Source organism: Passer domesticus, chromosome 5 (assembly GCF_036417665.1).
Source record: "Passer domesticus isolate bPasDom1 chromosome 5, bPasDom1.hap1, whole genome shotgun sequence".
Lineage (NCBI taxonomy): Eukaryota > Metazoa > Chordata > Aves > Passeriformes > Passeridae > Passer > Passer domesticus.
Window position 1 is genome coordinate 12,306,735 of NC_087478.1, and position 15,238 is coordinate 12,321,972.

Below are 15,238 nucleotides of genomic sequence, written 5' to 3' on the forward strand. Positions count from 1 at the left end.
CACAGCAGCAAAAGTGAGAGTAAATCTAACATGAATCAGCTGACAAGTTTAAGTACTGAGAGCTGTTCTTTCTTGACTCAAATCCTACCTGTAACTACCTATCTATAAATACACATTACTCGAGCATTTAGAAATATGACAAAGGATAAAGGATAGTTAAGCTCTAGTAGGAGCACAGAAGACTTTAGGATGCATCTCAGTTCCTTCTGGACTGGCAGCATTTAGACACTATGACATTTAATTAATACTCTATAGTCTTTGGAGATACATTTATACATAACGCCTGATTGTGTGGGAATGTTTCCTTCTTTATTTTTTCCATTTGTCTCTCAAAACACTTGTTCCATTATATGATTATCTGAATCTTTCATTAAAAAAATGCTACATTGAAATGAACATTTGTTGCAGCTCTAACAAATGTCTACTGCAAACAAACATAATAATTCACACTTACTGAAAACACCAAAGTGCCCAAAATCATGAATTCTGTTATTTCATGAAAAAGTCATAATTGCAATCTTTGCAAAATAAAAAAGTAGGTAAAAAATTATCAGCCTAGTGCAGCATAACACATTAATAAAACTCCTCTGTACATAAACACTACCTCCTTGGAGAAGTGACAGTTTGCAGTCACTCAGTGCAGGCCAATGGCTCTGCACAATCCCAGCTCTGTTACATGGTTCTTGACAACTTTCCCTGTTTGGAAGCTCCACGACATTTTGTGGTATTAGCCATCCAAAGGACTCACCCACCTCTCTTCTGTCTTGTTTTAGCTTTTAAATGCATTCCATAACCAATAATCAAGCCTCTATGAAACATATGTTGCTTTATTTCATAGTCAAGTAACAGATATTTAGTGACTTGCCCAAAGGAAGCTGGAAACAGCAGAGCATGGAAAAAATCTCAAATTACTCTACTTCTCTCAACCTGTGAATCTCAGTGACACTAATGCAACACTAATAGGGCATTTTAAAAAGTAAACAGCACCAAAACATTAAAATCAATTACCTGCTCCATCCTAAGAGAACCTACACCAAAGACTATTTTCCCTAGAACTTAAAAAGGAGCTGATGAAATAAACAACACAACCAACTGCTGCCCAAACAACCCAGGATGCACAAGCTGTTCTCAGGAAAACTCAATGCATAACATACTTGGTATCATATTTTTGCTAGCAGTCAGGACTTTGACAGACTTCCAGGTGCAATTTAAAATTGAGTCCAGTATCAGTCCATCCTGTATACTGGCACTTTTCTGGAAAATGTACTTTTCAGTAAGGCAGGAACATCTACCTTCTACATTAAAATTTCTGTACTGCCAGTTTTCAACGTGAAGGCAAAACTGAAACAGAATAAATCAACATCAGCTATCCAGTTTTAATCTGCTAATACAAAGCTACCTGACCCCTTATTTTTCACTGGCACATGGTCTCTTTTGGCTTTCTCAGTGTAAGTGCTACATTGCAGTAAGATGTAAGTTTGGATATGATTTCAGAGTATTATCAGTAACAAAATCTGTTCTTCACACCTAGGAACAGCCCTCACCTTTAATACAGTGGTATAAACGTGAATTTTAGCAAGAATTTAAGAACATTATTGGGAAATTGCTCTGATAAAGAGATAAGAGTTACTTCTAGTACAGCTATAAATGCATAATTGTATTCCTTATTTCCTATTAGTGTTTCACAATAGAACAGTAAATCATAATTTTTGGTTTCTAAAAATAATTATTCTTCAGTTGTACTAGTCAAATGAAAACAAATAAAAATGGGCAAAGGTAAAGGAGATTAGACACTAGTCTGTAACTGAGAACACTTGACCCCACACTCCCATTCTCACCACATACCCAAAGGATCCATAACTAATGCCAAGAGCCAGATGAATGGGATGAAAGCTGCTTGCACACTTCTGTCTGGAAGGATGCTTTCTAGTGAGTATTCAGATTTACTGACAGTCACCTCCTACATTCCTCTCCTAGAAGATAGGATTTGGTGAAAGGTACCTTAATCTGATCTGCTGAGGGCTGAAGGCACAGCACCAAAATCAATGTATAATCAGGCTCTCCAGAGCAGGAACTGCCTCTCTGGCAATGAGACCCATGAACAATGAGGGCTGCTACAGGGCTCCAAAACACAACAGGCACACACATAAGTCCAGCTGTAACAGTAATTGGAAGCGCAGTAATATAATAAGCTGCTAAAACACCTAATACAATTAGCAAGGAGAACTCAGTTTAGTTTGACTCTAAAATCAAATTTATTCACAGACCCAAAAATTACACTGAGAATCAGTCAGTTGTATTTTACTTTATCTCTCTTTTTCCACCACCCCTCTTTTGTTTTTTTAAAGAAAGCTTTCAAAGACAAAGCTTTACGACCTTTGCCAAGAACAAGGTTAACACCTGGCCAAAAGATGATTACATGAATAAGAGAAGCACATCCATGACCTCACACTTCTCACAAGAAAACAGAAACCAGCTTTTTCATGACACTGACAATTTCTCTCCACCTCTTCACCAGTCTAGAACAAAAAAAAAAAAAAAAAATTCTTGTAAGCTGCAGTACGAATGTTTTCAGTAAACTCTATTTTTTAAGCAATCCGCCTCTAGCTCTACCAGACCACGAAAGGATACATAAGACTTCTTTTTTGCAATTTTGCAACGTGTTTAGAAAAACTAAGTTATTTTCACTCCATAGAGTGCCTCACATACTGCACTTCTCTTAGCATCTACATACATTTTGGTGTTTCTACTTTGTATATGTAAAGTAAGATTTAGAAGAAAAAAGCCAGAACTAAATGCTTACTTATTTCAGTAGACTGAAATAGCTTTAAAGAGAATGCCATGTTCTCAAAAGGATACGAATTCCATTCATTCCAGAAATTTTGAAGTCATCAATTAGCTGTACAACCATATCCTTGTTGGGATCATTAGGGTCACTTTCACGAACCTAAACCAAAAATGCAAACATTGACATTTTAGGAAAAAACATCACTTTAAAATACCATCTAGTTAGATTCCCACACAAACTTAAGTATTTTGGGGCTTCAAAAAACATGTTAAGTCATAATAAGCCACATGTTTAGAGGACAATATGTTAAAAAACCAAGAGTCTAAAATCAATTCTCTATGTTTTTTTAATTCACTATTACTGTTGTTATTGTTATTGAACACTGTGTTGCAATAGTGAAACTTACACATTTGAGCAACTTTATCTCATCCAAGGCTGTCTCCGTATAATGCTGGGCACTTTTTACAACTTTCATTGCAACAAACCTTTTTCCCCTTGAAAAGAAGAGAAACATTTTCAACATGTACAGTGAGCTAAAACAAACATACTTCGAAGTTGAGAAATTTTAACTAGAATATGTCACAATCTATTGCATTCATACAGAAAATGCTGAAATTACACTTAACGACAACTTTTAACAATACCCTGTTAACAGTGTAACTTGGTGAGTATTTAGTATCATCCTTGATAATAATGTCTCTAAAAGAGGAATCTGCTTACACATTTTAGCATTTAATGAAGGTAATTACATTTTTTCATTAAAGATACAAAAGAAATAAAAATATAAGCTTATTCTTGCAGGCTCAAGACAACATGTAAATTCAATAAGAAAAGCTAATTAGTCAAAGAAAATAGAATGACATTTATTTCTGAGAGCTTTTATAAACTACACTGTTAATCGAGAGCAAAAAAACACTGTAGGTATCTTCCTGCACAAAAAGATAATAAACATTTACATAACTTTATCATGCATATAAAATAGAAGTTACTGCAAACAAAATTAAGTAATGTATTAAGAAAAAAGTTTAAGTATATGGAAAAAAAGTTTCCTTACTGCATATCCCAGCATAGCCAGACTGTAGAGAAGTGTCCCCATCCTAACTTCCTAATAACATGATACCGGCCATTGAAAAGATCACCAATTTTCACTGGATGATAGCCTCCTTTCATGAAAAAACAAGTAGAAACAAAGAATATTTAGAAAATAGACAAGAATTCCCAGGTTTTCAAAGTAGTATAAATTTTCCACTTCAAATTGTCCTGTACTATTAATAGAAAATAAAAAGAAAACTCTAATGGTAAAAATTCTGACTTGCTTGGCCTGGAGGGAAAAAACTCATGTCCTGTAACTGCTGTAGAGTTTATTCACCCTTCTCTCTTATGGCTTTTATTTATGGTAATATAACCATCTGTTCTCTATTTCCTCAGGCTTATCTTTCACTTCACAGACAGTAGAGAAAAGATCTACATTATTTCTTTATCATATTTGAAGCCTCTCCAATCAACATATTTTGGATGATTGCAGAATCTCAACAGAGATTGTTTTAATTCCCATTTGCTTTAGAGTAATAAAAGCAGCAATAAAATACTTCCTGAGAAAATGTTGAGAACAATGCAGACTTCATTGATGCTCTTCTACTTGGCTCCTGATCCACAGCAGCAATGCATTTTTCTGACATCTGAGGGTTTTACAGTGAGGAGGAGGAAGAAAAAGCAGGCAGCTCTGGGCTTTGTCTGAACTGCTTTTTCATTGCTAAAGTCTGCTGTCCAAATGTAAACCACTACACAGGGTCTCCACAAGCCCATTGGGCAGAAAGGCCAACAGGACAGAGCAAGCTGGAGCTCAGGTTTCTAGAAGGTGTAATGAAGCCTTTTATTTCCTTTGTATTTTGGGAGACAATCTCCCTCTAGTTAAACACAGGGAAGACAATGAACACAAAAGATTTTTATTCAGACCTTAACACACCAACAATAACATCCATAATTTTGCCCAAATTGCAAACAAATAATAAAGCTGCACCATGCAACCTCCCAGGACTCAGAGCAGCTTCCAAGGAACCACTTCTTTGTCTCTTTCTGGTCTTTCACAATGTCATGCCCAACTGTTCTGTAGTAGGATTCTGAGTTACTGACTAATCAATTTAGAATCAGAAAAACCTCCAACTACTTTCTGAAAGTTTCTTGATCTGTTTTGAATCCCCTGAAAATCTTGTTAGAACTGGTTAAGATAACAATGTGAATTTATAACTTAATTCCTTGAATTTAAAACAGAAGCTCCTCTCTTATCTCCTTTTATCTGTGGGAACAATGATGTCAAATCTGGATATATTTTTATTCTCTTTTTGCTAATAACATCTTCTGCCTTAACAGAAGTTCAACAGCTCTTTTATGAACTCTCCTATGCTGCCAGAACAGAATAATGAATTTAACACAACTGTGCTACAGAATTGTAACAACTACATACTCAGGAGAAGGAAAAAGCTTAAATGACATATTGTGCTAGATGCTGGTGTGTCCAGCAAACTCTTAAAACACACCCAGCTTTGATATAGGTGTGCTAAGGTGTAACTGCAGCCTTAGCAAACAGCAGACACAGCTTCCCCAAAAGCTGACCCTTTCCTTGGGGAAGACCTCCCCAGCCCTCCCATCCCTGGGAAGGAAATGCTGCTGAAAGCTGCCAGGACATCTCACCCAGCACAGCAAAATGATACTTTCATTTCCACTGCTGACTTGTGCCACCCTCAGTAAGGATGCCCACACTGCCAAGCTGGAGCTCCGTATTTCCAAATCAAAACCCAGATCACTTTTGGAACACCTGACTGGATTTACCCTCCAGTAGAGAAGGGGGGACCTTACTGAGAGTAAAAGTTCACTATCATACTGTCCATCTGCAAACAGAAACAGCATCAGAATGAAGCCCGAGTCTATTGCAGCTTCACTATTACAGATATTTTGCTGAATAAATGCAAATACATGAATTGGTACTGATACAAAAATTAGAAACAAAACTAAATTTGATTTTGTCTATTTAAGCATCCTTCTAGTAACAGCTGATGGAGATACTTAACAATCTGGATAAATATAATCATTATTTAAGACAGCTATTGACTGGTTTAAAACAAACAAACAAAAATCTAATTACTTGGTAATTTTTTTCCCACAAAATTCTAGGCAGGAGGATGAAGTCATAGATGCAAGAGGAAAGTTAAGAGAACATACAGGAATTCTACCTTTCCATTACTGAAAAGTTATCCATTTGTGAAGTGAAACAAATCTGATGACCTGCTAAATTTATATGAGACTTCCATACAACACACCATTGCAGATAAAAATATGCTTCTAGGAATAGTTTAGGCAAACAAGAGCCTTTTAAGTCTGATTCTACAAATAGCTTTTGGCATACTTATGCTTCAAAGGGTCAAAAATAATCAAAAATTTGTGATGGTTTCTTCCCATCACAGAAAAGGAAACAGCATAGAGAGGAAATCAGACAAAGGTACCAAAGTTAATAAACTGGGGCTTGGTCATTTAATTTAGTAAACTCTATGTGCTGGTAGCATAACAACACTATATGTGTAAAAGTCATGTTGTTTTGATCCCTACACCACTGTCATAACTAATTGTAACAATACACCAGCATATGTGACAGATGCCAACAGTGGGAGCACATATAGCACATGAGTATATATATTTCACAAGATACTTTCCACTGTCCTAAGTCACAGCAGGAGCAGTTTTGGAAATAATCTGTTACCATTCCTGTACACATTATTGTCTGATTATTCCTATCAGCAACATATGCATTTACAAGTTGTGGACAACCAGGTAACAACCTACTTAAATTATGTGTATATCAAAAACTGGTGTTATCCTACAATGAATGTAACCACTTAAGTTCTCCATGACAGCAAAAGTATTTCTAAGTATCAGTAACAAGAAAGCATCTACGCAAAATTAACAAGCTGATAAAAATTATGTGTTTTTGGAAAAACAATAGTGGCATTTGAAAATATGCAATGTCTAAGTGGCACTGCTGATAACATAACAAAAAAAACCCCAGCCTGTTGTACTGCAGCACACACAGGGAAAAAAAGTGTCTCTCACAGCTAACTAGCTACATGCATGCAAGAAGAAGGGTCAGAAAAATGAGGTCATTATTCCTGAATGTCTCCTGAATGTATTGGTAATTGTAGCTGGCTCCTTCTATGTTTGTATAGGGAATTATTCCCTTTGTGAACTGGATGAATGGGAGACATCTCCAGGGGGCAGAGAAGATGATCAGAGAAGCAAAAAATTCCAATTACATCCATGACACAACTCTTGCAAAAAAAAAAAAAAATCACCAAGTGTTTCAAGGCTTTTCAGAGAAGAAAAATTAGCTTTATAAAGTACCCCTCAAAAAATCATGCAGTTGGACATTTGATATTTCCATTCCTTCAAATAAATATTTGAAAAGCATTTTATGCAAATTCAGTAACACAAACAGAAGTAATGTCACAGATTTAAACAGGCCCTGGAGGAAGCCCCCAGGGAAAGGAAGTCAGTCTGCTTTTCACAGATGGCTGCTAGTCAGTCTCTTTCACATCAGGTGCTAATACAAACTGATCCAATTTCCTCATTAAAAAGCACTACTATGACTATTTACTAATCACCATATAATGTGGTCAAGATGCAAGCCCAGCACACAGTAACATACCCTAAAATAAAAATAATAACAAAAATAATCAACAGGAAGTACAGCTAACAGGCCATATGCTGAATTCCTGAAAAAAATAATTATATACTCATCATCAAAATTCTCTTCCTATAAAATTTCAGACTGGGGTTGAGAAGAGATGAAGTATGCCCTGGGGCTCTGGAAGACTGCCATTTTGAAGACAAAATTAGGAATAAAAGAGGCACTCCAGTAATAAATGATAATTTCCAAATCTTTATCTTCCACTCACTACCCAAAACAGAAAAAGATATTCAAACTAATAACACATCTCTCAAAAAAATGGAAAATGCATCTAAAAGCCATTCTGGAGTTCTTGACCAAATAACTTAATCACTCCCTATACAGAACATAAAATATATAAACAAATCCCAATGTGGTCATGGAATTGAGATCCTTATGGAGATCCTCCCTTCAGTTCCACGCCAGCAGACTGAAACAAGGAAATGCACTGCTCAGTCTTACAGGAAATTAGGGTCAGAAAATAAGCAAATCCTCTACTGAAGCAACAAAAACACTGCTCTCAAAAAGCACAGATCACAAGTAATGATCATGACATCCAAATGAACCAAAGCTTGAACCATCCTTAATGTACTTTAAAAAATTCAAAGCCCAGGATCAGAAGAATTCAGAAGAACCTTTATGCACACAGAAGTTCCCTTTAATTTTTCAAGAAGCCTACAAGTATGCTTAGTGTAATGTAGTTTATTCCAAAAGTGTACAGATCTCACTACTGACCTGCTCTAGTTAAACAGGTCACTCATAAGCAGGCTCTCAACTTAGACTATTTTTTTTGTTTTGTGATCTAACTTCTGCAGATGGTGACATTTTGCAAAGGATACAGACAACAATGGACTGTTTGAAATTAAATGCAGCCCTTACTTCAGGAAAGAATAAAGTCAGAGCTTTGAAATGCTTAATCTCAAGGAAATACAGATGTTTAAACAAAACATTTAAACAAAACAAAACAAAACAACTATTCATGGAACATATTAAAGACACCAAAAGAGATATCTTACAGAACAAATGTGTTTTAAAACAAATAATAAAAAACCAAACCAAAACACTTGAGCATGGTTCAGCAACATGTTTTTTTCTTCCCTGCTGCAGACTTTGACATCTAGTTTGAGGTTATTGTTTGGCTTTCACTATTAGCTATTTCACTATTATTCACTATTTTCACTATTTGTAAGCCACTTATACATTTAAAATATAACATATTAATAAAACTTCTTACACCAAAATGAAATAGTCACTTTCCATTGTTAAATATGTAAACACTAAACACTTTTCCAGGCTAGGAAGGGGAATCCTTGAAATAGCACATTTCCAGGTTATACAGAAACTTCTGATTAAGAAGACATTATCACATTTGACACAGGAAGTGATCCTTGGTATGAGGAATACAGAATACCAGATACAGTCAGTGTGCATAGAGTGCCTTTTGACTATTCAAAAATATTGAAGAGATAAAATTCTGATTTAAGTTTCTTGAAATCTACTACAACAGTAACCCAGAGTTGACAGAAGTTTTATTTATCATTTTATTTATCATTTTTAAGTACAATGTACATTCTTACCCTAATAGGAACAGACTTGCAACTTTAGCAGTGACATTAAAATAAATTTAACTATTGACACTTGTACCACAGTCACGCTTTTATGCATTTAACCATTTCTAAAACCTAAATATAACCAATACAAAAATTAAGGAAATTGAGTTAAAATGAAGATGTAGAGAGCCTCAGACAATGCTGAGACCTGCGGAAGACACCATGTGGGAAAGAAGCATGTAACATCTTAGTGCAAGTGAGAGAAGAAAGGGAAAAGAAAGGATACAGTTTAAAAAACAAATTTACGTAATGCTCTTAAAGGCACCAAAGCATTTTAGAACAATTTGGAGCACAAGAAGAGTTGTTTGTCTTGGTTTGGGTGTTTTTGTTCTCTTACAACCCACATGAATCAAGGGAAGTTTATTCTCTATTCTTATAATCGGGATATCAAGAAGAATACAGGGATGCCATACTTGTATATTTATTGACAAATTTATAAACAAGCTATGGCTAAGTGAAAAATAAATGCCGAAGACAATTATGCGTCAGGACCTGAAATGAAGAGCTGTTCCTAATTCTTATATACGCAAATTCCATAACTAAAGATCAGCTCTTTAAAAATCCCTCATGAACCAGAGCTAAGCCTGGCACGCAGAGTTTAGCCTGACCGGCTGAACTGTACCCACCTTTGCAGCAATCTGCACCCCCCTTTGCAGTAATCTGCACCCACCTTTGCAGTAATCTGCACCCACCTTTGCAGTAATCTGCACCCACCTTTGCAGTAATCTGCACCCCCCTTTGCAGTAATCTGCACCCCCCTTTGCAGTAATCTGCACCCACCTTTGCAGTAATCTGCACCCCCCTTTGCAGTAATCTGCACCCCCCTTTGCAGTAATCTGCACCCCCCTTTGCAGTAATCTGCACCCCCCTTTGCAGTAATCTGCACCCACCTTTGCAGTAATCCGCGGGATCCTCCTGCTCCTCATCGTCGGAGCCCAGAATCTCCTCCTCGGGCTCGGGCGGCGCGGGCTCCGGCAGGGGCGGCGGCGGCGGCGGCGGCGGGGGAGCGGAGGGAGCTTTCTGCTGAGGCTCTGGCCTGCAAAGGGCACGGAGAGCACACTGAGCAAAGAGCCACCTCACCGGGGTGCCCAGCCCTCCAGGGACCGTGAGAAAACATTCTCACTGTCTCGTATCCCCTGTGGGACACCGGGGAGGCGTGCACAGAGGAGCCCGGCCAAAGCAAGAGCAGCTCTCACGTGAAAGAGCTTGCAAAACACACGTGAAATATACAATCACATACAGGCGAGCTTCTGCAATTCCTCAGGAGCAAATGAGACATTAGACCCATCTTCTTGAGCACAACTGAGAAAAAGCACTTTTGCAAAGAATATCGAAGTTATTCTAAAGTTATTCTAAAGCTCCTGCCTGCTAGCTGAAGGAGGAAAGATCTCAGTTACACAAAGCAAGAAACAATCTAGAGACCAGAACCTTAATGCACATCTGCACCTGCAGCGGCCGCCAACACTATGGAAAGCTGTATCAGTACACAAAATACTGAAAACACCTACTAGAAAGTAAGAGAAAAAACCTCATCTTCCTAGGTAGTCTACGATGCTCATCCCAGGGCTTGTCATATGTTTTAACATGCACTAATTAATTTTAAAAGAAACCAAAACAAATCACCGAAGTCTGACACCACCAGGCAAGAGTTGGGGTTGGTTTGGGGTTTTTTTTTTTTTGTCTTGCAGCTCCTATTTCTTTAAAAAAACAACCAAAGTGAAATATATTTTATATCCTGTTGCAATGAAAGCTGTACTTGGTTACTAAGAATTACTCACATTTCAAAACTGAGTATTTTCAACAGATTTAAGGCTTGAAGTGACATGACTTCCCTGTCATATAATTAAGAAAGCCTTCCCCAAACAGGTTGATGCTGTTATTTTTTGTATTCATACCTCTTGAAAATAAAAAGTATATACCTTCCAAATACATTTGCAAAGTAACTTAAGCATTTCTGCCATCAAAAGCTGCTACAACTTACATTTACATCTACTTCAAATTAACCAGTATTTTGTCCTTCATATAATAAAAGAGATAAATCTGTAATTGGCTGATATTTCATCACCTAGAATGAAGATCAAAATACTTCATCATGAGTAAAAACTGAACTTATGTTTATCCCACTTCTAAGCCATCTTCCTCATAATTCCTTTTCCTTTTAACACACTGCCATTGTTCAAGACAGACAGAGTATTTGGTGCCAAAGAGAACATGGTTGGTCAGAAACAAATACCACTGGCAACACTCACCACCTGCACAGCAGCTGCTATGATGCCTTTGCTTAAAAGGACGTCACTGCAAGCTGCATTGCATACTAAATTTATCTGCCTGCTACCCCTTTCAGATAATAAAGTTCTTCAGTCAATAAATGGTCAGATTTAAAAGGGGGTATTTTGAACTAATCGATCAATGATTTAAGTTATTATGAGAAATCTAATGAAGTAAATGAATTTAGATCATTTTTAACCACATGCAACTAGACAGAAGAGAGAGAAGGAATCCATTTGTAGGATAAAAATAAATAAATTTGCAGGTGTTCCTGCTTAAAATTATGTTGGTTGTTTGCTTCTCTCTTTCATTTTTGGCTCCCAACAGATGTCTTTGTCTGGTACACTCAGAGGACAGTAAACTACAAATGGAAGGTTCAGCACATTCTCTGACCAGCTAATACTACTACAAACCAGATTTCTGACCCTCCTGGTTTCATGGTGCCAGCAAGCTCCCAGTGACAGTGACAGCTCCTACACCTGCTCTGAAGCTTAAACCCAACAAACCATCACAAAAGGACCTACATTACAAACCCTGAAACTTCATCAGCTGGGCACAGGACCATTTTGGATACACAGATCAAGGACTAGGAACACCTAAAAATAAAAAAACTAATGGTTAGACTTGATGGCCCTAAAAGTCTTTTCCAGCCTAAATGATTCTACAAGCAAGAAGAAAAATGCATAGTGAAACAGCCTGTACTCCTGAAAGGGTGCCAGGAACACAGGCACATCCATCAGTGCCTGCACTCCTTATTTTGGATGGTACCATCATCTTACTTTGCTCTGACCACAAGTGTCCATGTAACTATTTTGGTCACATGAAATGGCACAACCACTGAACTTCCAGGGTAGGGTAGAGAAATGCAGTGTGGTGGTAAGTTCAAAAATTCATTGAAATAGGCTAAGAAAACATGGTCCTTCTGAGTCCTCAAGCTACTGTATTTGATTTTGGTTTGAAAAGTTTGGTTTATTTTTCCTGTCTTCAATCCCAGTTGATTTTTATATTCACAAGTGTTTTCTTACTGTCCTTTGTGGACACCAGGAAGGAAGGAAAGATGTGACTGTATTTCCTTCTGGAGTTATTTATGATTTTTGTTGGCAAATAACAAAAGAGTGCTTTAAACTGAGGCAGATCTTGGGTTTACCCATTTAGCTTTGCTCCCATCTTCTGGAGCAATCAAATATTAGTACAGAGAGATGAGGGAAGGAAAGAAACATACTGAGTTACATCAGTCTGACTGCCAATTCTGCATTTTTGGCAATTTTCTCCTCTAGTTTAGAATTCTTAGCAAGAGATTCCCATCATTCTTTGGTTTTTTCACTTTTACTTTTCTAGGATATATGTAAAGATCAAGTCTTCAACACTTCACTTGATGGCTTAAATTCTGCCTACAGGCTGAGTAACTCATCCTGGCATCCCCAATCCTGCTCTTCTGCCAATTCATGGTTTCACAGTGGTAGGAAGGACATCAATGACAGAACTCCAGTTTTGCTATTTCTTAGTGGCCTTTTATTGAACTGCAGAGATAAGCAATGATGAATGCTCCAACACCACCCTCATTTGCAATTTAGGTCATGAATATACAGTTTGTTCAGTTTAGATTTCATTTTTTTCAGTACAGACTGCTAAATGTAAATTATTTTTCTTTTGAGTAGCCTTTAAAATATTGTTGGCATTAAAAAACCCAACCATTGAGAAACCTGTGAGTCACAAACACATTCATAATCTCCGCTTCCTTTTCAGAAATATAACTGTCAAATACTATTACAACCTAAAGTTATTCAACAACCATTATTTCAAGTTATTAGTCTTTCTTATTCCTAAAAATGCTATATAATGATATACAATATTAATGATGATATGTTATGCAATGATATGCATCAGGTAACACATGCATGCAGCGATAAATATGAAACCTGTTTTTCTTTTTTCTAAAGTAATCACTTGGTACTCTGTGGTCTACCACTATTAGGTTGTTCATCACCATGCATAAACACTTAATTAATAGAAGATGACATGCCATTTCTAAACTATTTTGTCAGCAGGTATGCAGAGAAGTGACCATCTCCACAGGCTACAATGACAAACCTTATAATTGTATTGAAAGAAACACTAAAGACAATTAGCAAACACTAGCCAGTATTTTTTGTCTTCTAATTACTGCCTTTTCCATGGACAAAAGTAAATTTACAGCAAAGTCCAATCAAAATACAATTAAATCCTATTTTTAAACTGCTCTTAGAGGGAATACTTAGTAAAATACAAAAGAAAAGCTGAAGTATTTCTTCTCTACAGTGAACTTGAAGCAAAATGCGTCAAAACCCTGCATGGAATCTTACAAAAAATCAACTGCCCACTGTTATGAAACACAACATTTCTGACAATTTAATTTTACTGTTCTCCCTCATGAACATGTTGCTCCATGCTCCCACTGGGTAACAGACAACACTAAAAGCAATCTCCTTAACAATCAAACCTTAAAATGCTGAGAATATTGCACTATGAGAAAATTCCATTCATTTTTTTGTTGTTGTTGATGTTGTGGGGTCATTTGCTATTCTTCCGTTCTGGAAAAGGTAAAACAAGAGCAGTGAGAGTGATTAAAATCACAAAATGCCTTCCATATGGGAAGCATGTGAACAGACCAGAACTCTTCAGCCCAGAAAACAATACAGCAGAGTGGTACAAAATCTTGAGTGATACAGAGAAGGCAAATAGGAAATGGCTGTCCACTGCCTCATCCCACACAAACTGAGCCAAGTTGACTGAAAACTAAAAAAAAAAAAATATTTTAAATAATAATAATTAAAAAAATAAAAATTAAAAAAAAACCCTTATGCAATACGATGGTAAAAACTAAAGCAAACTTTTTTCCCTCAGGTATCATGAATAAGAGAAGCTAGTTAAGTTCAAACAGGGCTCAAAAAAACTCATGGAAGAAAATCTGCCTGATGGCTAAGCCAGAACTGCCTCTGACTCGTGAGGCCCAGCAGCCTGGGATGTGGAGCAGCACTGAGCAGACGGGGGCACAACCCTGCCCTCCTCCCAGGAGCTGCTGGCTCTGCTCCTGGCCAGAGGCAATGCAGGTGCACCTTGGGTCTGTCCTCGTGCAGTCACTCCATCTTCAGACATTCCCTTCTTTTCCTCAACAAATGAATGATTTCTATTACTAAAAACCAAAAGAGACTTGAGGCCTCTTTATCTGAAACCCTCACAGACAAAAAAAGATGCTTTCATTATGAAGTAATGGATAAGAATGCTTACAGGCATATAGAAGAAGGCTACCTGAGGAAAACCTCCTGTCCCCATGGGGAACAAACACACAGCAGCAGGAATCCCTCTCTATGAACACTGTACTGCACTCATGGGGACTACCTGTAGGCAAACAAAGCTTTACCTTGAAAGTGGCTAAAAAAAACCTTCACCTGATTCTCCTACCATGGAAAGCATCATTTCAAAAGAAAATCACTGCATCCAATGGAAAAAAACTTGGGAGACAGAAATTTGTCAGATTAAACCAAGAACTACCTCAATCTGAGGGGAAAACAAAACTCCCCTTTAGGATTTTCAGATGAACACAACCAAAGACATTTTTTCCTTACAGAAAATGCAATTAAAATTAGGTCAAATGACTTCTTCATGTATTGAATAAAATATGGAATAAACTATATTCTAGTTTATATGAACCTTTTGCCATATCCACAGAGGTTCTACAGGGAATTTCAATCTGAAAAAAAAGAGGAAGCAAGGGGGAGGGTAAGCATCAGAAAAATTACACTGTAAGCTTCCTAAGAAATGGGAGCTTTACAAAAATCTACTAGTGAGCGTGGGTCCATCTCTCCAACTCCTAAA

At 37.1% G+C, this 15,238-nt stretch overlaps 1 protein-coding gene across 5 annotated transcripts in view; it reads right to left on the reverse strand.

Moving 5' to 3' along the window:
* SRPK2 (SRSF protein kinase 2) overlaps positions 1–15,238 on the reverse strand; it is a 127,391-nt gene that overhangs the window by 30,343 nt on the left and 81,810 nt on the right. For all 5 annotated transcript variants that reach the window (XM_064421991.1, XM_064421990.1, XM_064421986.1 and 2 more), the window contains 4 exons: positions 10,006–10,151; positions 3,843–3,951; positions 3,195–3,282; positions 2,860–2,947 (listed from right to left, as the gene is read on the reverse strand). In XM_064421991.1, the coding sequence (XP_064278061.1) occupies positions 2,860–2,947; positions 3,195–3,282; positions 3,843–3,951; positions 10,006–10,151 (431 nt within the window). The remainder of the gene's footprint in view (positions 1–2,859; positions 2,948–3,194; positions 3,283–3,842; positions 3,952–10,005; positions 10,152–15,238) is intronic.